The following is a 26,850-nucleotide window of genomic DNA, read 5'->3' on the forward strand; positions in this document are numbered from 1 at the left end:
AAGGGTCATCTTGCCCAACCCCCTGCAATGCAGGAATCTCAGCTAAAGCATCCATGACAGATGGCCATCCAACCTCTTGTTTAAAAACCTCCAGGGAAGGAGAGTCCACCACCTCTCAGGGGAGTCTGTTCCACTGTTGAACAGCTCTTACTGTCAGAAAGTTTTCCCAAATGTTTAGTCGGAATCTCCTTTCTTGCAACTTGAAGTCATTGGTTCAAGTTCTACCCTCCAGAGCAGGAGAAAACAAGCATGCTTCCTTTTCCATGTGATGACAGCCCTTAAGATATTTGAAGATGGCTATCATATCTCCTCTCAGTCTCCTCTTTTCCAAGCTAAACATACCCAGCTCCTTCAAGCGCTCCTCATAAGGCTTAGTTTCCAGACCCCTGATCATCTTGGTTGCCCTCCTCTGCACATGTTCCAGTCTGTCGGCATCCTTCTTAAATTGTGGTGCCCAGAATTGGACACAGTATTCCAAGTGTGGTCTGACTAAGGCAGAATAGAGTGGTACTATTAGTTCCCTTTATCAGGACACTATACTTCTGTTGATGGGACGCGGGTGGTACTGTGGGTTAAACCACACAGCCTAGGGCTTGTTGATCAGAAGGTTGGCGGTTCGAATTCCCGCAACAGAGTGAGCTCCCGTTGCTAAGTCCCTGCTCCTGTCAACCTAGCAGTTCAAAAGCACGTCAAAGTGCAAGTAGATAAATAGGTACCGCTCCAGTGGGAAGGTAAACGGCATTTTCATGCATTGCTCTGGTTCGCCAGAAGCGGCTTAGTCATACTGGCCACATGACCCGGAAGCTGTACGCTGGCTCCCTTGGCCAATAAAGTGAGATGAGCGCCGCAACCCCAGAGTCGGTCACAACTGGACCTAATGGTCAGGGGTCCCTTTACCTTTATCCTTCTGTTGATGCAGCCTAGAATAGCATTAGCTTTTTTTGCTGCTGCATCACACATTTACTCATGTTAAGCTTCGGTCCACCAAGACCCCTAGATCCTTTTCACATGTACTGCTAGTAAGCCAGGTGTCCCCCATCCTATATTTGTGTATCTGTTTCTTTCTAAGTGCAGAACCTTACATTTGTCCCTAACACCATTGCCCTACCGCACAGGGTAGTTGTACTGAGAACTAGATCATGCAAAATGCCTTGAACTCTCTCAAATGCTGCATGAATGCCACATGGGATCATTATTAGGGCTGCCACTCAACTGAAAGAAATCTTAATGGAAGAATCATGTGCGTTTTAATTAATTTATTGAATAATAAATTTGCAAATGACAAAATGCTTCCATGATGCAAATGAAGAAAGCTCCATTTATTATTTTTTTATTTTAAAAAGGCTTTACTTTGATGGTACATGCACTTGCTGCAGCAGGCAAGACAGTTTCCCTCCTGTATGTGAGAGAGGGGACAATGGAGGGCAGGAAGACAATGCCTCGTTCAAGATGGGCACCCTTCGTGGATTTGTCCATGTAAAAGTAATAAACAATATAATTTGGAAAATGTCTATCTGATTAGTTTGGGAACACCTTTTTTAAGATTTTAAAAATCACACTACATTGATTTATCAAGTAACACCCCTAATTATTATTATGAGGGATGAACACAATCAGCAAAAAGACAGACACCAACACAGGAGGCAAGGTTTCCACCCAGGAGATTTATTAGGCTCCTTCCCTTGATTCTTCAGTAGGCTTGCTCAGCTCTGAGTTTTGGTGAAACTAGGAGAATTTCTGGAATGAAAATCTGGAATTGAAAGAGTGCCAAGTTTGCTGCAGAGTTTCCAATTCCTTCAGCTCAGTTCCTTCTTCCATTCTGCAGTTAGTGCAGAATGGAGTCACAAGAATTTATTTTATTATGTGACACATATTCTATGGAATCTATTGTTGCTGCCTATATGTTACCAGGCCCACATCAAAGTGCTAACATTAATTATAAAGCCCTCAATAACTTGTGGCCTTGATATTTGTCATAGCACCTCTTTCCAATCAGCCAGGTTGGGGCTTAAAATCAAGAGGTGGGGGCTGCTTCCAGCCCAAGTAACTGATCCTGCCCATCATGGGGAACCTGGAGCAGGGCCTTCTCTGTGGTAGTGCCCCATGAGTGGAATTTTCTCCCCTTACAGGCGTGAATGTCTACAACACTAAAAGGCTTCTAATGTGTGGTGAAGAACCCTTGGAAACTGTGTTCCAAAGCTGTTAAATTAGCCACGTGTAACTTAATGTCAGCCTTTAACTGACTTTGCATTTTCATAAAGAATGTTGCTGTCAGAGCAGTGTTTTAATTGTATTTCATATCTGTCACACAGAGCTACAATTCCCAGAGAGCTGAGAAGAGGGACTCTGGGAATTGTAGCTCTGTGAGGGGAACAGGGACCTTCTAACAGCTCTCAGCACCGCTAAGAAACTACAGCTCCCAGAATAGTTTGAGGGAACCCATGAGTGTTTGAAGTGAAATCATAGAGCTTTAAATGTTTGATGTGAATGAGGCCTAAGTGGTGCCTAACTTTGCACAAGTGCCTTGTGGGGTGGGGTTGAAACTGTGAGGAAGAGGCCTCTCTAGATAAAGAACAACAACAAACAATTCATTAACACCCTCCCAAAGCAGCTTGACAGAAGTCCTTAACACTAGAGCTTGCCTTTGTACATGTGAATGTGGCCTTCTCTCTAACCACTCACTCCTGCCCTTGGGCTTTGTCAACAGTGGAGTCGAGGGGAAGGAGGGCTGGTGTTTTAATTTCTTGAAATGGGATTCACAGCTCGCTCTCAGGTGTTTATTGAAACAACCTCAGTCTGCATCAAGGGGCCGTTGCCAAGAGAACAGACCTGCTGGGGAGCTGGAAATCGAACTAGGCCATCTGTCACGATGGGTTAATTTTAAGACCTCACAACCTTGAGGGTGGTTCCCTGAAGGGTAGGAAAGTATTTGCCGCAGCAAATTTGCTGCCTGCCAGAACAATCCCTCTGCTAGCAATGGAACAGCAGGTACCTTGTTCCATGTTGTTGTTGTTATTATTGTTGTTGTTGTTAACAGTCCTCTACCCCACTTCAACAAGCATGGTGCAGGACACTGTCAAGGCAGGGTGCGGAGTTTTGGTGCTAAGAAGAAATTGGGTTTTTAAAAAGATCACCCCTGAAAACCCCCAATCTGCTTGCTTTGGGGTAGTCGCTTTTATCCTTGCTTTAAGTATGCAAGTTACAAGTCCTTATGGTGCAGAGTTAACAAACAAGGGAGTTGAAGGAGGCCTAGTCACCCCGGCCAGTAGGAAGCAGATTAGAAATTGCCTAAATGTCATGTTCATAAAGACACAGCATTTATGTTATTGTACCTCCTGGTTTATAGCCTGTTGCACCCCAAAGACAGAGGTCTAAGCTAAGAAGCACAAAAACCCAATTAGGGCAATTTTATTGCCACTCAAAAGCCACCTTAAATAAATATATAATCAACTGAGCTCTGATTCTGGAAGGTGGACCTCCAAGGTAAGGAAATTGTAAGGTTTAAGTAGGCAAGGATTCCATCCTAGGCAGGGGGGGCACATTCACACCATATATTTAAAATCCTATGGTGCCAGTTTAAATAGTCATGGCTTCCCCCAAAGAATCATGGGAAGTGCAATTTGTTAAGGGCTACAATTCCTAGAGTCTTTTAACAATCAATCCCTCTTCCTAAAGAACTTTAGGGATTTTAGCTCTGTGAGGAGATGGGAGACCATCTAGTCCAGCATCTTGTTCTCACTGGGGCCAACCAGATGCTCCACTGGGAAGCCAGAAACCAGGACATGAACAGCTACTCTCCCCACTCACATATCCTAGCAACAGGGGTTGAGAGGCACACCATGTCATTACAGGAGCAGCCTGTATTGTCTTTCCAGTGCCTGTTGTAGACCTTTCTTTCCCCACTTTTTTCAACAAGCCTTTTAAATAAAGGTTGTTTTTATCCCAGTCTGTATCTGCATTGGACTTGAAATGGTTTCTGTTACCAATGTTTTTATGCATTAGATATTTTACCCAGTCTTCAGCAGAAGGCCCCAAGGCAGGTTACTACTACAACCACCACTACTACTTTTCTTATTGTTATTAACTGCATTTTTATCCTACCTTTTTCTCTAAAGAGCACAAAGTAGCTCTCGCTTATTTAATCCCCACAACAAGCCTGTGAGGAAGGTTAGGCCGAGAGGCATTGACTGGCCCAAGGTCACCCCCAGTGCATGTCATGGTCAACAAGTGGGGATTCAAACCCTGGTACCTGCCAGGTCTTAGTCTGACACTCTTACCACTGCACCACACTACACAAGCAGGATATTAAAACCAGTTAAAACAATTTACCATCAGAAGAATGGGGGAGGGGGTCTAAAACACTATGACATGTTTTAAGGGAAGTAATTTGTAAATGAAACAAATAGATAAACAACACAAGCCACCAAGGCTAGTGGCCACTGATGGCCTTATCCTCCATGAATCTGTCCAACTCCCTTTAAAGCCATCTTAATTGCTGGCCGCCCCTGAATCTTGTGGTGGCCATATTGCTGGCCACTGGATTCATTCCTGATATTTTAGAAGTGCAGGTTATGAAGAAGCGGCTGAAAGAGCCTGGATGGTTTATTTCAGCACTTGACAGAGATGGCATAGATAGCAAAATCCCTCAAGCCAAGCATGTCTACCACCACAAACCTTTGATTCTGGGCCATGACTCTGAGATGTCTGTCCTTCCCCAGTGACCTTGACAAGGAAAAATAAAGCTTTGAGGCTTCAAGCTAGACCTGGCAACGTACTGATGAGCGTTTTTCGGGGGAGATAGTGCTTTACGTGTGTATTGCCAATGTGGCCACTATGATACCACTTTAAACCGTCATGTCTTCCCCCCAAGAAACCTGGGAGCTGTAGTTTGTTAAGGGTGCTGAGAATTGTTAGGAGACACCTTTCCCCCTCATGGGGACTATTTTGAATATTGAAATCTATGGAAAGCATCGACTTGCTTTGCTGGGCGGGAGTGACAACAAACTGTGGTGTGAACTGCTCCCCAGATGGGCACATAACTTCCAGCCTTTGCTTCCTGGCCTATAATACCACACTCCGTAGTTCCTATGCTTCATCCACCATCACAGCTGCTCAGATCCAGAGCATCTTCTTGGTATGAGGCCCCAGGTTTAATCCCAATGGAGCCTTCAAGGAGGCTTGAGAAAGACCCTGCCCCCAGCCTGGAAGACCCTGAAGAGCTGCTCCCAATCAGTGTAGACAATACTAAGCTAGATGGGCCAACAGTCCAACTCAACATAAGGCACCTTCCTCTGTTCCACCCCATTCTCAGGAAACCCAGCTAGGCTCCCAAGCAGCTCCAAACCACTTAACTGATGCACCACTCACAAGAGTCTGTGCTACTGAAAAGCACAGGTTCAACTTCAGAGTCAGCAAAGTCGAAGCACAGAGCAAGGGAAAAGTGACGTCCCCTTTGGGACTCTGCAGAAATGGCAAATTCTCCCCACCACCCATACCACCATAAAGAGAGAAAAATGATGATGTACAATTTCTATCTATTTAATGCAAACTGACCTGCCGGTTCCTCTCGTCCGTAATCCTCTGGATCTGGATCTTTTTTCTCCCCATCTTCTCCGGAGATCCTCACGGTATGGGGCGGCTTAATTTTTTAATTTCCAAAAATTAAAAAAAAAGAAAACACCTTGTTTTTCAAAGTGCTGTCATCCAAAAAATTGTTTTGAAAAAACAAAAAAAGTAGAAAATCACAAAATAAAAAACTAAGCACAAAAAAAGGTTTGTTGCCGCTTTTTCAGTTCATGGTATTCCACTTGTCTGTGCAAATCCAGATGCGTTGGGAATTTGTGATGAGGTTTAATAAAAGAAGCCTACAAAAACAAGAGGGGGAGAAAAAGAATTAACACTATTGCTTTTTTCTCTTGTTATGTGGTACATTCAGAAGTATCTTGGGGTCAGCAGCAGCGTGCAGGACAGATTTACATTGAGAAAATGGGGAGGGTGATTTATGTGCATACATCACAGACACACTTCAGGGTTCAGTGGAGCCTGATTTTAAATGAAAGGTGGGGGTTCAAAGGTCTGCATGTGCCAGACAGAATAGTGTATCAGAACCCTGCAACCTGAGTTGCTGCCTTTCTACATACAGGGTTAAGTGTTAAACATCTGGCTATGGTTTATGAGAAATGTAATGTTGGAACAGCTGCTTGGAAGTCAGGTCTTCCCTAGAAATGATATTATTCCCTCCATAAAGCCCCATACACCTTGTGTTCCCATGACATTACCAGTAGTATTTTAAAGAATAACAAATATATTATGGCATAATTTAGCTGCAACAGACAAGATCAGCAACACTTCAGGAACCCGTAGAATTTGAAAGCCACTTCAACCCCCATTTGACCATGACAGTAGTAGTTCAAAAAATTATATTTCACATTCATAAAAATGTACAACAATGGGTGAAAATGGACAGCATGAGAAACTATTGAAATGTATATTAAAATGGCAAAACAGCACCATTTAAGGCAGCAAAATGGCACTCTGTTCTGCCCTAAAAGCAACTGAACTTAGAAGAACCCAACAGCTCAGTTCTGGAACACATTTTTCTGGAACCCTCCCCCTTCCCCACCCCCAGGGAACACCTTACGGAAAAGTTTCCACACAACACTTTGTCTTAGAACAAGTCCTGAAAGTGTCAAGGCCATAAACAGGAAGCACTCATTGTACACCTGGAAGACCCAGGGACAAAAGAGACATAACAAACAACTGAATCATTTTCCCCTTTTGCAACTTCGAGAAAAGCAGCTCTTTTAAAGAAAAATAAAGGGAAAAAGCATCAGTTGCTTGACTCCACATTCACAGCTTACATTTAAACATAGCTGTCAAGCATCCCTTATTTGGTGGGACAGTCCCTTATCCCAGCGCCATGTCCTACTGCTGTCCCTTATTGATGAGGCTTCGTTTGGCTGCTGGCTGGACTTTCTGTTTGGCTCGGAGGGGCTCAGAATTCGAACATACCTGTGCCCGAAAAATCCCTTATTTTGGCTGCTGATCCCTTATTTTTGAGGCTGCTGGTCCCTTATTTTCAAATCTGTAAGTTGACAGCTATGCATTTAAAGCATTATGGTACTACTTTAAACCGCCATGGCTTCCCCCGAAGAATTCTGGGAGCTGTAGTTTGCTAAAGGCACTGGGAGACCCCTCCCAGAGCTTCAAGTCACAGTGTGATTAACAATCCATCCCTCTTCCCAAGGAAATCTGGGAATTGTAGTTCTGAGAGAGAGGAGAGTGTCTCCTGACTCAGCCCCCTTAATTATGGCTCCCATAATTCCTTGGGGGGAAGCCATGACGGTTTAAAGTGGTAGGATGCTGCTTTAAATGTATGCTGTGAATGTGGGCTCAATGTGGTATGGTGTTTATTACAATGGAGATCAGAGTTCAAATCCTACTTGGCCCTAAAACCCACTGGTTAAGCATGGACCCCCTAAGCCTAAACTACTTTAAAGGATTTCCAGAGGGGCATCTAGTGTTTACATGTCACTTTGCAGGAAAACTAGCAAAGACTCTTGTGGCACCTTAAAGACTACAGTTCACTTCATCAGGTGTAGGAAGTATTATCCTGGATTCGGGTACACGTCTACAAGGTTGGGGGACAGGGTTGTAAACCAGAGGGAAACAAATTTTTAAAATGTAAGAACTTAAGAATGTGTTGGATCGGCCAAGGGCCCATCTACTTCAGCATCCTGTTCTCACAGTGGCCACTCAGATGCATGCGGAGAACCCGCACGCAGGACCCAAGTCAAGAGTTCTTTCCTCTCCTGTGGCTTCCAGCAACTGATATTCAGAAGCATTGATGCCTCTGACCACGGAGGCAGAGCACAGCCATCATGGTTAGTAGCCTTTGATAGCTTTGCCCCCCATGAATTTGTCCAATCCTCTTTTAAAGCCATACAAGGTGGTGGCCATCACTGCCTCTTGTGGGAGTGAGTTCTATAGTTTAACTCTGTGCTTTGTGAAGAAGTGGCTTCTTTTATGAAAAGCATGCCGAAGAGTTCTGATGCTATCACTTGTGGATCGAACTGGGACAAAGGATTTTTAGCATACTGTATGTGTTAACTGGCTTACTGATGCCTGGACAGTGTGTGTCATCAAAAACTACTGGGTGATTTACCACTGCGAAGAAGTACGTAATTATCTCTGCAAACTTCTCTGCCTTTCATTTCTCTCTGATCACACCCCGTAACAACTCAATCAGTGTGTTGGGGGTGGGGTAGGGAAGAGAAGTTGACCAGGGAGTTCAAAGCCTATAATTTCTACACTGCAGCTGTGAGCCTTCCTTATATTTGCTGGCGAGAAACCACTGGCTCACTGGGACCTTTGCACTGCGATGTAACAATTCTGCAACTTGCCAGGATTGATGGCTCAACACAATACAAACTGGCAGCTTTTTGGAAGGTGGGGAGGAACATGTGGAAGTGTGGAAGCTGGAGCAGGAAAATGGTATCCTCTAAAAGGGTTCAACACACCCCTACTAGCAAGAATGAATTTTTGATGGGAAGAAATCACTTATTTATTTACTGTTATTAACAACAACAAGAACACTGGACTAGACTAGACTATTGCAAGTCTACATACATTTTAAAGCAAAGTCAGAAAACAGAAAACATGGTTTTTTGCTTCTCCCCCCACAATCCTTTGCTGATTTTCCACTTCCTGACCCTGCTTCCTTCCCTGGCCCAGCCGTCTTCTGAAATTTCACCAGCATGGTGTTGCTGCCCACACCTTGGCGCCTGCCTTTGCTGTCTTGGGGACTAGAAGCTTTTAATTGTTTGTTTGCTTTTTTAACCACATGAACACCTTTGTGGCATTGATGATGCCAAGCATTGGCACAGCAGTTCAAAGGAGAAAGGCCGGACGAAGATGTCCTCAGAAACACTGTGGCCTTTGGAAGCCCAAGCAGCTCAGGAGCATCATTAATGCATGCCCTCCTAGTTGCTGGACACTAGATCCTGGGCCACCCAGTGAAATATGGACAATTCTCACACTGTGGGTATATAAACTGTAGAGTCCCCCAAAGATCAGTATTGGGACTGGTGCCTTTCAGCTGCCCTAAAACAACCTGGAAAGAAGGAAGAACAATGAGAAAGCCAAATTTACAGATGACTGGGCAGGCGGAGGATTTGACTCAGATTTGGATTTCCTATCTGTGGTTTCAAGTTGCTTTAAACTGTTTTTAACATTGTGTTTCAATTGTTGCAACCTAGCTTAAGGGTGAAGGGAAGGTAAATAACAACATAATCGACAATAATTTGTTTAATGATATCTGGAGCCGCAAATGGCTTTACATGAGGGGAGGCAGGCCTCTCTCCAGCAATTAGTCTCTGGTATCCCTGCCAGGGGAGAATGCCTCTCCTCACCTCAGCTAGCAAACTCTCTTTCTTTCTCTCTCACCCTAAATTGCTGAAAGACGTAAGGGGCAAAACAGAGAAATAAAGATGTAGGCAGCTGGGATGCATGGATATAGATAGAGAGGTCACCATGGTAACCATTACCATGGAGCAATTCTTCTCTCTCGTATATACAGTGGTACCTCAAATTACAAACACCTCAGGTTACAAATGCTTCAGGTTACAAACTCTACTAAACTGGAAGAGTTACCTCGAGTTGAGAACTTTGCCCCAGGATGAGAACAGAAATCGTGTGCTGGCAGCAAGAGGCCCCATTAGTGAAAGCACGCCTCTAGTTAAGAACAGTTTCAGGTTAAGAATGGACCTCCGGAACGAATTACGTTCGTAACTAGAGGTACCATAGTGTGTGTGTGTATTCTCTTTTTCAGCCTCCTTCATTCCCTTTCCTCTCTGCAAACTACAAAGAGCTAGCATGGTGTAGTGGTTAGAGCATCAGATTAGGACCTGAAAGAGACCAAGGTTCAAATCCCCACTCGGCCATGACACTCGCCATGGGCCAGTCATTGCCTTTCAGCCTAACCTCCCTCAAAGGGTTGTTGTGGGGATTAAATGAGGAAGGGGACAACCACGCACTCCATCTTGGGACTCCTTCGTAGAACAGGTAGGTTATAAATGCAATAAATAATAGTAATAACACAGAGATTTGGCAGCACCAGGTTTTTGAAGGGGTGGGGACTCCTTCAAATCACAAGCTAAGAGCCACTTCATTACACTCTAAGACTTTCAATGAGAGAGAAAATATGACCACCAAGTAACTGAACAATGCAAGCAGAAAACCGTGTAAGGTGCACAAATCTTTCTCATTGCCCTTCATAAACTATTTTGCCTGTTAGACCCAACAAGACCAACAAATTAATGCAAGAATCAGGGAATCTGCAGAATACAGGAACCTCAAAATTTACTGCAGTGTAGATGTGGCATAGTGGACAGAATGATAAACTAGGACTGTGGAGACCCATGTTTAGCCATGACCTTAGGATGAAGGGCGGGCAATAAGTAAATAATGAAGATCACTGGGTGTCTTTATGCCAGTCACTGCCTAACCTACCTCAAAGGGTTGTCATGAGGATTAAGGTGGTGGAGGGTAGAACCTGGTATGCCACCTTGAGATCCCTGGCATGTGATTAATAAATACAGCACACAGAATGTAGCATCCCTCTGCAAAATTTTAAAGCACACAGCAATGTGTGTTAGCAACAAATGTTAGCAATGACCATATTGCTCTGTCATGAACAGATCAGTGAGTCTTCACCACCTCAACTCATTCTTTGAAGGAAATGGAGCAAGCAGTCAAGCGCAAAACTGCAACCCTGTCTTTCAGGCTCAGATTCTTGAAGGACAGGAACTTGCTACTTTGATTTTGGGTTGGGAAAGAGACCAAAAAGAGGCTACTGGGGCAGCCAGTGTGGTGCAGAGGTTAAGGGTGTTAGACTAAGACCTGAAAGACAAGGACTTAAATCCCCACTCAGCCGTAAAGCTCACTGAATCACTCACTCTCAGCCTAACCTACCTCCCAGGGTTGTTGTGAGGATTAAATGGGGAGGGGAGAACCATTATACCACCCTGGAACTCCTTGGATGAAAGGGCCTTCTTGGTAGTGGCACCCACCTTGTGGTACGCCCTCCCTTCAGATGTCAAGGAGATGTTTATACGACTTTTAGAAGGCATCTGAAGAAGAGCCCTGTAGAGGGAAGCTTTTAATGATTGTGTTTTTATAGTTTGTTGAAAGACACCCAGAGTGACTGGGACAACCCAGTCAGATGGGCAGGGTACAAATGTTGCTGTTGTTGGATATAAATTCAAGCAGGGACTTCAGACTGTAAGTTTACAGTGGTACCTCGGGTTAAGAACTTAATTCGTTCTGGAGGTCCGTTCTTAACCTGAAACTGTTCTTAACCTGAAGTACCACTTTAGCTAATGGGGCCTTCCGCAGCCGCACGATTTCTGTTCTCACCCTGAAGCAAAGTTCTTAACCCAAGGTACTATTTCTGGGTTAGCGGAGTCTGTAACCTGAAGCGCCTGTAGCCTGAAGCATCTGTAACCCAAGGTACCACTGTATACATTTAGTGGAGAAAGTGGATAGAGAAAAGTTTTTCTCCCTCTCTTATAACATTAGAATTCACAGATGTCCAATGAAGTTGAATGTTGGAAAATTCAAGACAAAAGCAGTTTTCCATACAGCGTGTAAGTTAAACTATGGAACTCACTTTCACAGGAGGTAGCGATGGCCGCCAGCATGGACGGCTTTGAAAGGAGATTAGACAAATTCATGGAGGAGGAGGCTATCAAAGCTTATTACTCATCATGGCTGTGTACTTCCTCCAGTCTCAGCCTCCGCCTGCCTCTGAATACCCAGTTGTTGAGAAGTACAAGTGGGGAGAGTGGCTATTGCATTTGTATCCTACTTGTGAGTTTCCCAGAAGAGACACCTGGTTTGCCACTGTGAGAACAGGATGCTGAATTAGATGGGGCCCCCTTTGGCCTGATCCACCTCTAAAGTTCCTCCTGGATTCTTGTGCTAATCTGATGAACCAGGGGGCAGAAGCTCTCATGGATCAAGAGCTGAACCCCAAATAGTGCTACCTGGGATGTTATGGGTCAAACCTGAAAGAATCTGGAGTTTGCCGAATCACTCAGTTTTGGGGTAGGGAGGGAGAGGAGTTGCAGTGCAAAACATCTAGCAGGCAAAACATTTGCCAAGACTGGTGAAATGGTTGAGATGGTGTGTGTGTGTGTGTGTGTGTGTGTGTGTGTGTGTGTGTGTGTGTTGCAGGCTTCGAAAATGGAAGAACTAGCCAGGTCTGTGCCGCCCCCCCCCCACTGCAACCCGCGCCTGACCCAAGCAAGCTACCGCCTGGTGCACGGCACCACAAACCTTCTCTGTGAAAACCATTATGCACAAAGTATGATTATCCCAGCAATTAGCAGTCAAGTCAATTACATACAAGCAGGTGCTCGTTAGCACTGTGCCTTGTAATTCATACCCAACTCCCAATAAATTGCCTCAAATTGAAGAGGGGGAGAAGAGTTTGCTTTCTGCAGTGATGGGGGGGTGGCGGGGGGGAAGCGAGTGAGAATTAAATGAAGGCTGTGTGTGTGTGTGTGTGTGTGTGTGTGTGTGTGTGTGTAAAAAACCAACCCACCCTCTTTTGGAATACACTTTTGCAAAAGCAAAAAGGGTGGGAGCAGCAGAAGTGCTTGGGGGGGTGATTTTTTTTTTTTTTTTTAATTGCAGCATTAACCATGAGGAACCATGTGAATGCAACCCGGGAAATCTGAACTGGGAGTGGGGAGGAGGGAGGGAGGAGAGAAAATTCCTTCACCAGCTCCATTCCTGTCATCATCCAGACCTTGAGCCAGGAGCACAATCCAGACATGTCCCAAGGGGAACATCGACATGTTTCCACTGCCCTGTCCAGATCCTTTGTGACCAGCCCTTGCCCAGCTGATCTCATTTCCCTTTCTGCTTAAGAAACAGGAACGCTCAAAAGAAACAAGGGGCAAGCTTTTGCCAGTTCCAAAGGACTGCTGGCCAGGCCCTTCCACCTGGGAAAAACAGCCAGAGTCCCCTCACTCAACACCAGCAGGTGAGTTCTACCTGCAGGAAGCTCAAATGATAGGACAAATTCCATCAGTTCCCCTGAGGAATTTAAGTAAGGGAGGGGAAAGAGAGAGAGAGAGGACACACACACACATATATATGTTATATTCCTGACCCAGATCGAATCATTCCCTGGAGAATATCAGGTGCCAGCTGCGGCTTCACAGCCCCTGCCAAATTCTACACTATGCAGGTTGGGGTGAGCAGGAAGGGGAGAAGTGCAATCCTTAATATGTCTCTTTAAAATGGGGGGGGGGGGAGCAAGAGAGAGGAAACTAGGCAGCTGGGAGTGAGGGAGAACCCTTCTGTTCCTGCCACTGCTCATTCTGCTCTGCCCTAAACACAGTTGCTAGGGACAGATAGGTAGCCGTGTTGGTCTGCCATAGTCAAAACAGGACAGTTTTGTTTTGACAGTTGCTAGGGGTAGGTCCAGGAAGACTGCCCCCCCCCCAATATTTTCCCCAAGTGTTTCCAGGTAGGTAATGCATTGAGGAGGGAGATGACAACTGAATTGGGAGGTTGATCTGGGTTTAGGGGGTGGAGTATTAATTTGCGAGACTGCATTAATTTCAGATGACTTCATCTAGACATGATTTAGGGGGGGTTAATTAATGGGAAGGTGTCGAAAGGCAATTGATGCAGGCTTCAGCGGTTTTAGAGTTGGGAAACAAATTGGGGGGGGTAAATGAATCAAAGCACAACTGATTTGATCTGGGTGGGGGGTACAAATTAATTGCAGGGTTTTTTCTGGTGTAAACTGGATGGGAAGATTAGTTGCCTCGCCTTCTTTGAGATTTAAATTCTAAATGCCCGTGTGTGTGGAGAGAGATAATTTGCACACTGAAATTTTTCTGCAGTGTGTGCTCCCCTCTTCTTTCCCCAGCATGTTCCCCACCCCACCCCTCATCTTTCTCCCATGAACTTCCTCACTTTGTAAAAATACTATCACTTTCTTTTATCTATCCTAACTCTGCAAAAATTCAAGGCACAATGAAAAAGAGATGCAACATCAACTCCTGCAATCAGCAGACAGCACATGCTTCTGGACTGTCCAGGTCATAAGTGGAATGCACATGCCGAAGGTTCTGTGCATGCCTCAACTCGGGATCAACTCAGTGATCATGCTCTGGAACTTCCCTGCTACAAACCTGGCAGACCGAGCTCTAGATCTACAAGTGCACCACCTAGGCTGCAGTAACAGCCTTCTCGAGCACTTAGGCCCCATCCTCACTACACATTTAAAACAGTTTAATATCACAGTCATGGCTTCTCCCCTCCCCAAATCCTGGGCGCTGTAATTTGTGAGGGGTGCTAAGAGTTATGAGGAGACCCCCCTATTTCCCTCACAGAACTACAATTCCCAGGGTTCCCTGGGAAGAGGGAATGACTGTTAATCACCTCTGGAATTTACAGTGGTACCCTGGATTACAGACGCTTCAGGTGACAGGCTCCACTAGCCCAGAAATAGTACCTCGGGTTAAGAACTTTGCTTCAGGATGAGAACAGAAATCATGCAGTAGCAGCGTGGCAGCAGTGGGAGGCCCCATTAGCTAAAGTGGTACCTCAGGTTAAGAACAGTTTCAGGTTAAGAATGGACCTCCAGAATGAATTAAGTTCTTAACCCGAGGTACCACTGTATAGCTCTATGAGGGGAGAAGGGGGTTTCCTAATAACTCTCAGGTTCTTCTTCTCTGTTCAGAAATGACTCCAGGTTTCTCAAACTGCTAGCAGAGTTTACCTGTGCAATCTCAAGACACAGACCAGCAAGTCCCCTGATCTTTGCATCCCATTATTTTCAAATGGAAGAAGGTGATCACTAATCATTTACTTATCCCTTATTGCGTGGAGGAAGGGGAGTTTAATCATGGCACATTTTACTAAAGCATATTAGGGGGGAAATCAGGTGCCATAGCAACAAGCCAAGAGCAGCCAAGTGCCTGTCTATGCATGGAACTTCCAAGTTTTTGCAGAACAGAGAACAGGCACCTGTTCCAACATACATTCGGGCAAACTAAATTAATAATACTAATAACATGAAAATAAAATAAAATCAACATCATTATCCATCTTTGCTTCTACTGCCCAGGTAAAGGAATTCAAATCAGCAAGCGGAACCAAGACAATTTGGCCATGATGGTAACACAGAGGAAGGTTTTTCCACTGCTGGCACCAGTCTTGGGCTGGGGTAATGTTTAGTAGAATTTTCTTGGGGAGGGGGTGCTGCTGTTACTGATATTAATTTTTGTATCTTTAGATCTTCTTATGACTGACATGGAAATTGTTCAGTTTCGTAGTGTACTTTTTAATGCGTTTTATTTATCATTTATGACCATTTTTGAAATCTTTGCAATTATGTACATCTTCTCATGCTGTGAGCCGCCTTGAACATGGTTTCAACTATGGAAAGGCGGCATACAAATACAGTGGTACCTTGGGTTAAGTACTTAATTCGTTCCGGAGGTCCGTTCTTAACCTGAAACTGTTCTTAACCTAAAGCACCCCTTTAGCTAATGGGGCCTCCAGTTGCTGCCGCGCCACCGGAGCACGATTTCTGTTCTCATTCTGAAGCAAAGTTCTTAACCTGAAGCACTATTTCTGGGTTAGTGGAGTCTGTAACCTGAAGCGTATGTAACCTGAAGCGCATGTAACCCAAGGTACCACTGTACAACGATGGTGGCAGTGGTGATGTTGCAGAATGCCCTCTCTGATGAAATGCAAGAGGCCCAATCACTGCCTCCTGTGGCAGTGAGTTCCATAGTTAGCTATGCCGCTGAGTGAAGAAGTGCTTTCTTTCTGCCCTGAATTCCATCCCAACAAGTTCTATTTGCTTTCTCCATGCTATGCATCATTTCATAAACTCACCTCTTACTCGCCTTTTCTCCAAACTAAGAAGTCCCAAATGCTGCAACCTTTCCTCCTGCATTCCTGCCCTTCCACTCCCCATGGAAGGGGGAACTGCCAGCTGGCAAGGTGGTTACTGACTGCTTGCCAGAGACGGTTTTCTCACCCTGCATTAGCCCAGGAAAATGTAGAGTGGGATAGAGAGAACAGAGAAGGTTAAGGGGGGAAAGAGGGAGGAGGGCTTTATAGTCTCAGGGCAAAGGAGGACCTGGAAGCAATTATGACAAGCAATTTCCCAAGGAAGCAGGGGCCATCATCAAAGGTCTTCAAAGTGATGGCCCAGGCCCAGGCAAGTAGAAAAAAAGAGAGTAAGGAAACAGCTCAAGACGCATTATCACATGGCTGGCCCATGAAATCCCTCTTTCCAGCTTCAACATAAAAAGGGACAAATCAACGCAACACCACTCAATATGTGGGGGGGGGGGGGGACACAGTTAAAGGAGCCGAGCTGCTGCTAGATTAGACCAAAACCACACTGAGTCCAGCATTTTGCTTCAAACATTTTTGCTATCTCTGGAAACCCCCTAAAAGGCAATAGCACCCATTGTTGCTTGTCCCTGGCCCCCAGAAACTACTGTTCAGAGGCATCCAGCTGCTGAATATGGATATGGAAGTTCTCTTTAGCTATCCTGTCTACCAACCGTTAGTCCTCTCCTTATCCATGAACTTCTCAGCTCCAAAATAAGTTCATAACTCCAGACTGACCTGTGCAGAGGGAGAGAAGGGGCCTGCATCAAGTCTGCTGAGAAGCCAGCTGCCCCAGGTCCCTCCTTCCCATCAAGTGGGAAAGGAATTAAAGAAGGGAAGCAGAGCCACACCATCAGCACAGCTGAGACTTTTAGGCCCTCTTCTCTTTGTGCGCCTTGTACAACAGAAAATCAAGATTTAAACGAGACTCCCTAATGTCCACAGGTTACTGAATCATATTCCTGCACTTTGGGGGCTCTCCCTCAGAAAAAGAAAAACCAGATATTGGGGAGGTAGCAGAACAAGTCCTTACTTAACAAAGGGAAGTTTCTATTGTCATCCACCAGTGGACTCCACATGTTTGGGGCTACAACTCCCACCGTGGCTGTGCTAGCTGGGGCTGATGGGAGCTGTAGTCCAAAATATATGGAGTTGAAGGAGCCTGGTCTGCATGGACACGTTTGTGCAACTCCGTTGGATAGGGGCCAATCCACTTCAAACCACATGGGTATTCTTGCTTCTTTTATTCTGTGAGCTGAAGCCTTTTCCTCCGCTCTCCATTTTCCCTTCCCTTCTTCTGATTTTGTTGCTCTTGATGAAAGAGGTATGAAAACCGAAAAGCTCAATAGAAGCTTACATTAAGGGATAGGGGGAAATATTTCATTTCTGCCTGAAGAAAAACAAAAAAGGGTGGATAAGCAGCAGCTGACTCGAACAGAATCCAAAGTTTCCAGGGATTTCCTGTATGATATACCATAACCCCGTGGTCTTCCTACTGCCACTCTTGGTGTATTTGAAACATAGTCCAATACTTATTTATTTAATTTCATGCAATTTATATACGACTAGATTGTAAGAAAGAAAGAAAGAAATTCAGCTTCACTGGATGCCCCATTAACCCCTGGCAGCACAGGCAATGGTCAGAGATGATGCAACTGGTAGTCCAACAATGTCTGGAGGGTGCCACATTGCCTACCCTAATGTAAGAAAATAAGACTGGGCAACTGCCGGTGAATTCCTCTATTTCATCTCCAAGGAGCATTCCACCATCAGTCCAAAGGTACCAGCCGCAAGCCAGGTGATTTGCGTCCCTCAATCAGCCTGCACTAAATAGAACTTCCTCTCTAAATGGAGGGAAGTGAGGGGCCATTAAGCTTGCAGCCTCCGCCCACACGCCTTTCAGCACCCTGCAGGGCATGAAATAACCAACTGCCATCTCTCTCTGCAAGAAGGTGGTGCTGGAAGATTTTCTCCCTGTCACTAGCCTCACAGTGGAAATTCAGATCCCTGATAATGAGGAGGTTCTGCATGGAGGATGAGAGGTGTCCTCATTAAAAGAATTACTAAAGAGAAAAATGAAAACCTCTGCTCCTCCAGGTTACCTTATCATCCTCAGCAGGATTTTGCTCTCAAACCGCCACCGGATTTTGCAAAAATAGTGCAAAAAGTTGCATTGGCAGGAACGGGATTTTTACAGGTGTTTGGTTAGCATGAAAGCAAATTCTGTGAACCTGGCAGATGCAGAAATCAGATCTGGAAGGGGCTGGGGGAGAGGGGGAGCCCCCTCCCCAACCCGAGCTGAAGCCAGTGAAGTGCATGGAGAGGATAATGGACAATTTCCACCAGGATCAGGCCTAGGTTCATCCTGGAAGGCTGAGCCAGTGTGGCATAGGGGTTAGTGTGTTGGGCTACGAACTCTGATATGCCAGTCACTACCCTTTTCCTCCAGCACTCCCCTGCTTCCCAGTCTTGGATCCATGGACCAGGCACCCCTGGCCACAAGGGACGGTTAGAAGGAGCCAGACAAGCAAGGCCAGGCTGGCTTGTGTCCAGGAAATGACCTGGTCAAGGCCGGGAAGTATTTTCAGCCAGGGCGTTTGGGTGCGCAGGGTCAGATTGCTCTAAAAACACAATATGATGTTTCAAGCAGCTGCGGGATGTTTTCCCCCTTTTGGATCAGGTCTCCTCAGAGCCAAAGAGGCAAGGTCTTAGCCGACTCCACTTCTTCTTCTGGGCCTCCATGGAAATGCTGTAATGCCTGCTAGCAAGAACAGGGCACCTTCCGTATGAGGAAAGGTTGCAGCGCTTGGAACCATTTAGTTTAGAGAAAAGTTGAGTAAGAAGTGGCAGGATAGAAATAAATAAAATTATGCCTGGCACGGAGAAAGTGGATACAGAAAAGGTTTTCTCTCTCTTTCCTAGCACTAGAACTCAGTGACGTGCGGTGAAGTTGAATGATGGAATATTCAGGACAGGAACAAGAAAGTCCTTCTGCATGCAGCACGTAGTTAGACTGTCAACCTCACTCTCACGGGAGGCACAGATGGGCCACACTTGCATGGCTTTAAAAGAGGATGAGAAAAATTCATGGAGGACAAGGCTATGAGCCATGGAGGCTATGCTCTGCGTCCAAAGTCAGAGGCAGCAATGCTTCAGAATACCAGTTGCTGAAAACTACAAGGGGGTGAGATGCTCTTGTCAGGGGCGTTTTACCCATAGAGGCTAGTGGCACGGGGCGCCAAGTTCTGGAGGGGACTCCTCTGGTGGGGAAGAGGCGGAGACTGGATGCGGCGCCTCCCGGCATCAGCTCGCCACCCTTGCGCCATGCCGCGCCGTGCCCGGAGCCTCCGTCTGCCGTGGCCACTGCGGCATGAAGCGTCCAGCTGAGCCGGGAGGCACCACATCCAGCCTCAGCCTCTTCCCCACCAGAGGAGTCGCCATCTAGCTGCTGCCTGCCTCCTCCAGCCCCGCCGGCAACGCCACCCTCCTTAAAAAAAGGTTGACAACTCTGGGAAACAGGGGGTGGGCGCCGGAGGGAGCTTTGCACCACAACGCTGGATATGCTTAAGACGGCCCTGGCTCTTGTCCTCAGGACCTGCTTGCAGGTTTCCCACAGGAGACAGGTTCTTCTTGTGTTCCAGAGCAGGGGCCGTTTTCCTCCCAGACCCAGACCCAGTCTTCCCTCACCATACTTTAGTCAAAGCTGTATTCACTTCCAGGCAAACTTCCAGCGCTCACTTGCCAGGGGTCTGCAGGGTCAGAAGGAAGTAGGCGGAGTAACCCATGTTAATTTTATCTTCATACAAAAACAGCCCGTCTCTATACACACAAACATCTCTCTCCCAGGCAAGCAAGACAAATTACCAGACTTCAAGTACGCATTCTAATCCAGCCAAAAACACTCAAGCAGGATGCAGAGCTGAACTGGTATGGGGGAGTGGCCTGGGGAGAGTCCCAAGGGCCATGCAGAGGGTCTTGGAGGGCATTCAGCCCCTGGGAGTGACGTTCCCCATCCCTGTCTGTGCCGCTCTCCACACACCCCCTTTCACTTGTCATCAGGATTGGCCCAGCAAACGTGTTTTGAGGAAACACTGTAATAATTATGCACTGCAGATCAGAGAGATAAGCCGAGGAGGAGAGGCTTAAGGCCTCTTTACAAAAGAAGAAACATCACCAAGGGCAACTAGGTTATGCATCTTTCCCCTAGAGGTGTCGCCCCGAGGTCAGTTCCCAAGACTTAGACCCTCCAAGGGCCAGTTAATACATTCTGCCTGATCTAGTGGCAAACCTTTTCCTGAGCTGTGCCACTTCACACTGTGTTGAGATGGTGGGCAGCATGAGGGGAAGAAAACACATGATTGTGTACGTCATAAAGAGTAATCTTCTAGAAGATAGAAAACTAGCAATTCAGGAAGGGGGCAAGATGGAACCCCTTCTCTCCCACATGCAGGGAGTTTTAAATAAGGGTGAGCGGTCAGAGATGCACCTGCAAATGGGTAGCATTATATTTTAGACTTGACACTTAAAGGGGAGGTCCACAGTGTATATTTAAAGCACACCCAATGCTCATTTACAGCACATGACTTCCCCTATAAGAATCCTGGGAATTGTAGTTTGTTAAGGCTGCTGGCAATTATAGGTGGAATGAGAGTTCCCAGGATTTGGGGGGGGGGGGGAGTTGGATGCTCTAAATGGATGGTGTGGATCTGCCTATGATTCTGCTGAATGTGTCGTTAGAGCAACAAACCAATAAGTGAATTCTACAGCAATTCATAACTGCAAAAATACATACATATCAATGCACACCATAAGGACCTGTCTATTCTCAAATTCATTTCACAACATTACAATCACAAACACTATATTACTATTCGCTCTATTATACTGACATTCAAGTGCATTGTAAAAGAGCCAGTATATAAAACCAATGGATTTCAAGGTCAATCTTTAGAAATAGCAAAAACCACATCATTTTAAAATTGCTACATATTTACCACCAGAAACACAGCTTTCCCCAGCTTAGTGCCCTCCAGATGTTTTGGACTACAACTCCCATCAGCCCCAACAAGCAGCTAAGGATCATCCTGGCTAAAGATGATGGGAGCTGACATTCAAAATAGCCAAGATGATGTGAGTTTGAAGTCGATGGGAGTTGAGAGTTGGAAATAACTACTGTACGTTGGTTGGGCTGAAGGAAGTGTGTCATCCAAAACATTTGTAAGGCGACCAGGCTTGGGTAATCAGGGAACATCATTCATCAATATCCAAAACTCTTCCCATCTGTTACCATTCTCTCACTCCACCCCAGCTGGATCCCACCAAAACGTGGCAGAAGGGCAGAGTGTGACCCCTCAGCATCACACTCCAAAGAGCAACCCCCTTCCAATAATCTCAGAGGTCCCAAACATAGACTGGTGTCTTCTCCCTCATGGAAGCCCCAGGTTTTTCATCAGCAAACCAATAAACAAAAAACTAGGAGCACATAAGAACACAAGAAGAGCCTGCTGGGTCAGATCAATGGCCTATCCAGTCCATCATCCTATTCTCACGATGGCCAACAAGATGCCTGTGCAAAACAGGTAAGCAGGAAGCAAACAGGATTCAAGTATATTATTCCCCCACCAACCAGGCTACCTCCCGCATTACGCTTGGGGCCTCTGTGATGTCTCCCCGCCAGAAGGGGTTGAAAAAGCAAGCCCTTTGTAAATACCCTGGAATCTGTCACTCACTGGAAACAAAACACACACACATGCACATAATCTAGGACAGCTGCTGATCAGCTGTGGCAGCACTTGTAAGGAACAGATTTTGCACATTTTTTAAAAAAAGGGAAAGCTGTGTGCATAACGCAAGCCCGCCTCAGTCATTCTCTTGTATTAGAACACAGGGATCTAAAGCAAAGCTAAAAAAATTATGAAGCTGCCTCAGATTCTGTCCCTCTAGGCCAGTGTCGTCTGTTCTGACTGGCAGTAGCTCGGAGGGCCTCAGGTAGAGGCCTTTCCTAGCCCCCTTTCCTCTGCCACTAAGCTATGGGCCTTCAAATCCATCTCATCAGCCTGTAATTCGTTCATAATCCATAAAGATAATCAGATGGGGAGTGAGTGCACACACACACTTTGCTTTTCCAAGGGGTCTGGGCAAAAGTCAGATCCAGTGCAATTAATCTGAGCTTTGAAAAGCAATAGAGCTGAAAGAGGAAGTGGGAGATAGTGCCACTCTTCCAACTTCCTCCTTCGGAAGACCTGAAGGGCACCATGCTGATATATACTGTAGGCACAGCCAATCACCTCTGGCATTTCTGTCCAAGCAGGGCTGACCCCAGAGGGCAAAAAGACCCAGAGACCCATCACTCTCACCTTGCACAGAGTATCAGAAGCAGCAGGAATGGAAAGAATTCCATTTTGTGGAGTGAGCTCCCTGACCAGATTAGGCTCTCACTAACTATAGGGAAGACTTTTGCAAAGGTTAAAGACCTTTCTCTCTTCCTGGTTATCGCTAATGAGTTCTTTCATAGTTCTGGCTGCTGTAATTGCTAGAATTGTGTGTTGTGGCTATCTGGATGTTTTCATTTTAATGCTTTTCTTTCTTATTTATTTATTTATTTATTTAATAACCAACCTTTTTCTCCTAGGAGCTCAAGGTGCTGCATCTTCGCCTCCTCATTTAATCCCCGCAACAACAATGCAGTGTAGAGAGGCAGAGAGGCAGGGGCTGGCCCATGGTCAACCAGCAAGCTTCGTGGCCAAGTAGGGGATTTGAACCCTGGTCTCCCTGCTCCTAGCTTGATGCTCTAACCACTACACTACACTGGCTCTTGTTAACTTCCTTGAGATTTATAAATGAAAAGTGGTATATAATAATAAAGCAGGGGGAGATTCTTGAGTTGCAGCATGCTCCCCTGCCCACTCCCCTTGCAGGGTAAGATGGGTTTCACTGTGGGCATCTTGCTCAAAGTTCTGGGGTTGGCACCAAGCACATGGTGGGAAATGACGAATACAATCCTGGATGCTTGAAAGTCCCTGCCCTGCATCCACTCTCCTACAGCATATGTTCCAAACAGCCTGTTGTTTCACACCCTGCAACTGGTGGGAGAATATTTTGAACTGTTGATAACATATCTCAAGAGCACTGTGTTTCTTCTTACATAGCTTTAACCCAGAAAACTGTTTCCTATCTGCAGAGACTGGGCTGTTGCTAATTCAATGAAGGCAACAGACAAAGATGGAGAGGAGCCTCCAACATTGCTTCAGATCCCACTTGACTGATCAGTTTCGGGTGGATGTGCTTCTTCTTCTAATTCAACTGGTGTTAGGAATTGTTTAAATGTACTATTTTAACACTTCTTACCAAAAATTACGATAATGGTGAGGAACCTTTTTCAACCCAAGGGCCTCATTCCCTCTTGTCGAAGCTTTGGAGGTCCGCATGTCAGTGGTGGGTGGGGCCAAAGGCAAAAGTGGGTGTGGCAACAGATGTGACAGAAGCCTGCCATGCAAGAGTCAGCTCCCTACACTTCCCCGTCTTCAATTCAGGAAAACAAAAGGCATGGAGGGATATGGTCTGAGGAGAATCCAAAGGGCCCAAATAGAGAGGTCTGGAGGGCAACATTTGGGGGACACTTAGGTTCCTCACCCTTAAATTACTGTAAGCTGCTTGTTACTATAAGGATTGATGGAGCAGACCATTTTCTATCAGTTTTTGCAGGTCTTTATTTTATAAGTCCATTCTGTTCCGTGGCAGCATGAATCTGAAAGCTTTTTATTTATTTATTTTTTTAAAACTCCCCACAAGGCTTTAAATGCATACTTAAATGTGTTTCATCACAAAATGCACATCTAAGCATGCTTTTTACCTCAATATATGCATTTCTAAAGATATTTAATATAAAATGCAGACTTTTTGACTTTTGCTACAAGAACTGCAATACAAAATGCACAAAATTGAATAGTGGATCACATTACGGTCCTTTTTCTCAGTCCAGGAAGTACAAATTAGGTCGGTTGGCTTAAAAATGTGGGCCATACAAACTTCTCTGCCACCCCTGGTTTGGACACTTTAAAGGGGTGCCTCTAGAGTGTAATAAAAGACATAAATAAGTGCAGCTCAGACAGTGATCCACTGTACAAGAACCGGGGGTGTTACAAGCATGGCTATCTTTTCCTTTATGAAATCATGAAGGGTACAGTATTTAAACCGACCCTTCTGGGACCTGACACAGCCTCAGAACATCATGGTCTACCTCAGGGGTCTGCAACCTTTAAGACAAAAAGAGCCACTTGGACCCATTTCCGAAGAAGAAAAAAAACTGGGAGCCGCAAAACCATTGCGACATTTAAAACAAATATATCTCCAGAGCCGCGATCTGACAGCGGGTGGGAAGGTGACGTCGGGACAGTGCGTGACTAACGCACGCACCGCCCCCATGCGACATCACAGCCAGTACAGCGCCCGTCACAGTGGGGAGTGTCAGGGCGCACAATGCGCCTCCTCCCCTCGCTAGTATCCGCCCCGGAGCCGCGGCAAAGGTGTAAAAGAGCCACATGCGGCTCCGGAGCCGCGGGTTGCAGACCCCTGGTCTACCTTATACAGTATCAAGTCATCTACTTATTCACGCAGCACGTAGGTAGACTGTGGAATTCTCTCCCATAGGAGGCAGTGATGGTCATCAACTTGCCTGGATTTAAAAGAGGATTGGAGAAACTCATGAAAGCTAAAGGCTATCAATGGCTACTGGCCCCAATAGCTATGCTCTGCCTCCGCGGTCAGAGGCCCTAATGCTTCTGAATAACAGTTGCTGTAAACCACAGGAAGGAAGAGGTCTCTTTTGCTCGAGTCCTGCTTGCGGGTTTCCTACAGGCATCTGGTTGGCCACTTTGAGAACAGGATGCCGGACTAGATGGGCCATGGGCCTGATACAACAGGACTCTTACTATGTTCTTATATTGGTTCTCTGTCCTCCGCCCTCCCTCTACATCTGTTTCCCCTCTCCAAACCCCCCATCCCACCCACACAAATGAAACACAGGCCAATGTGTGGTTTTTTTTTGGGGGGGGGGGGTGACGACAAGGAGAGAACCACAAAGGAACCCTTGCTAAAATACTTACAACATGCAAGGCTTGTGAAACTTCACATCAAGCAAAGAAGAGGCACTGGCAGGTGTCACACTGCAATGTGTGTGGGGGGGGGTCATCACCTAATTTACACACAGCACCCATATTATCTCAGGCCTGTGGCCACAAATGTTGCAATGAAGGAGAGGGTGTGTGTCTAAGGGTGTATGTGAGGTGTGGGGCCGGAGAAATCCATTCAGAAATTATCAACAACCTAAATCTGGCTTCACCCACCTGACACCAGATGTTTGGGACTCCTATTCCCACCAGCTGAAGACTGGCGGATTAGACCACAGTATTTATTGGTACATGAGGAAATGGGGGAAAGTCTTAGCCGGGCCACTAATCCATTTGGCTCAATGCTGCTCACGCTGATTCAGAGCAACTGTCCAGTGTTTCCAGGCAGCGGGCGTTTCCAGGGTTATCTGGAGATGTCAGGGATTGAACCCGCAACCTTCTTTGTGCAAAGCAGATGCTCTACCATGGGCTTTCAGATTGTTACTTCCTTACATGCCCCTCGACGGGCACATGAAGAGCCCAGGTTATGGTCTGAAGGCGCACGAGGCTCCCGCTTTGCTAAAGTTAAGCATGCCCCAGTCTGATCAGAGCCTAGATGGGAGACAGTCTGGGAACCATGTATGAAATAAATCAATTAATTAACATGCCCTGTTTTGGGTTCCACGGTGGAAGAAAGGCTGCATTCAAAATGAACAAATAACTTCCAACGTTTCACAGACAAAAATTGGGCATCCTTATTTTCACCCCAAGGAATTTTCCCATCCTCTCATATTCCTGAAGGCTCCGACTGCTATATGATTTTGTATCCATTTACTTTGCAGTAGCACTTTTTCCAAAAGCAACAACAAGAGGAGGAGGAAGACTTTTGGCTAAAGATACGTTTAGAAAACAGACTCTCGTCCTACAATCTGTCATCAACAGTTACTTTTAACAGTTACACAGGTGAACTTTGCCAGTGTGTGAAAAATGGCAGGCTGTGTGAGATAAGCAGGTGCTACATGCACTCAAGACAAGCTGCCTCCGCCCTCCACAGTACATATATTGAACTTATATAGGTATAACACATGGGTAGGCAAACTAAGGCCCGGGGGCTGGATCTGGCCCAATCACCTTCTAAATCCAGCCCGCAGACGGTCCAGGAATCAGTGTTTTTTTTTACATGAGTAGAATGTGTCCTTATATTTAAAATGAGAGAATTATAGTTATACCTGTAAGTTGTCCCATTAAGGGCAGAATAGGAGACTATAAGCTAGAAATACAAGGAACCCAGAACCCCCAACCAACTTTTCTTCTTCTTCCAAAATTGTCTAGTTTGGTCCATATACAGTAATGAATCAGCCTTTTGACCCACCTAACCTAATGTTATCAGCTCCAGCCTCCTCCAATCCAGATGTTTGGGACTACAAATGCCATCAGCCCCACCCAGTGTCGACTGGACCCGATGAGATGGTAGCTGAAGTTCCCAACATCTGGAAGGCCCCAGGGTTGGAAAAGGCTGCTCTCCTTTGACTGGCAGCATGTCTCCAAGGTCTCCAGCTGAGAAAGGGTCTTTCTGATGCATCATCAGCTATTCCATCCCTTCAGATGCTGCCAGCGACTGAATCTGGGACCTTTGCAGGTGCTCTTCTACTGAGCAATGGTTTAAGTCTATTAGTTAGAATATGCTCACATCAGTCACTCTATGCTGCTGATTTTTTCTTCAATTCAATTCCATTGCAAAGCATCAGGCATAACCGAAAAATACTCTCTCTTTTCCAAAGGCATTTAGCGTTCCATGTTCAGCTCCAGGCAT

At 45.8% G+C, this 26,850-nt stretch overlaps 1 protein-coding gene across 6 annotated transcripts in view; it reads right to left on the reverse strand.

Moving 5' to 3' along the window:
* Positions 1-26,850, reverse strand: part of MEF2D (myocyte enhancer factor 2D) — a 138,494-nt gene that overhangs the window by 57,144 nt on the left and 54,500 nt on the right. For all 6 annotated transcript variants that reach the window (XM_083717374.1, XM_083717372.1, XM_083717376.1 and 3 more), the window contains one exon: positions 5,554-5,864. In XM_083717374.1, coding sequence (XP_083573500.1) covers positions 5,554-5,607 — 54 coding nt within the window. In that variant the 5' untranslated portion in view covers positions 5,608-5,864. The remainder of the gene's footprint in view (positions 1-5,553; positions 5,865-26,850) is intronic.

Source organism: Podarcis gaigeae (assembly GCF_964106915.1).
Source record: "Podarcis gaigeae genome assembly, chromosome: 16".
NCBI lineage: Eukaryota > Metazoa > Chordata > Lepidosauria > Squamata > Lacertidae > Podarcis > Podarcis gaigeae.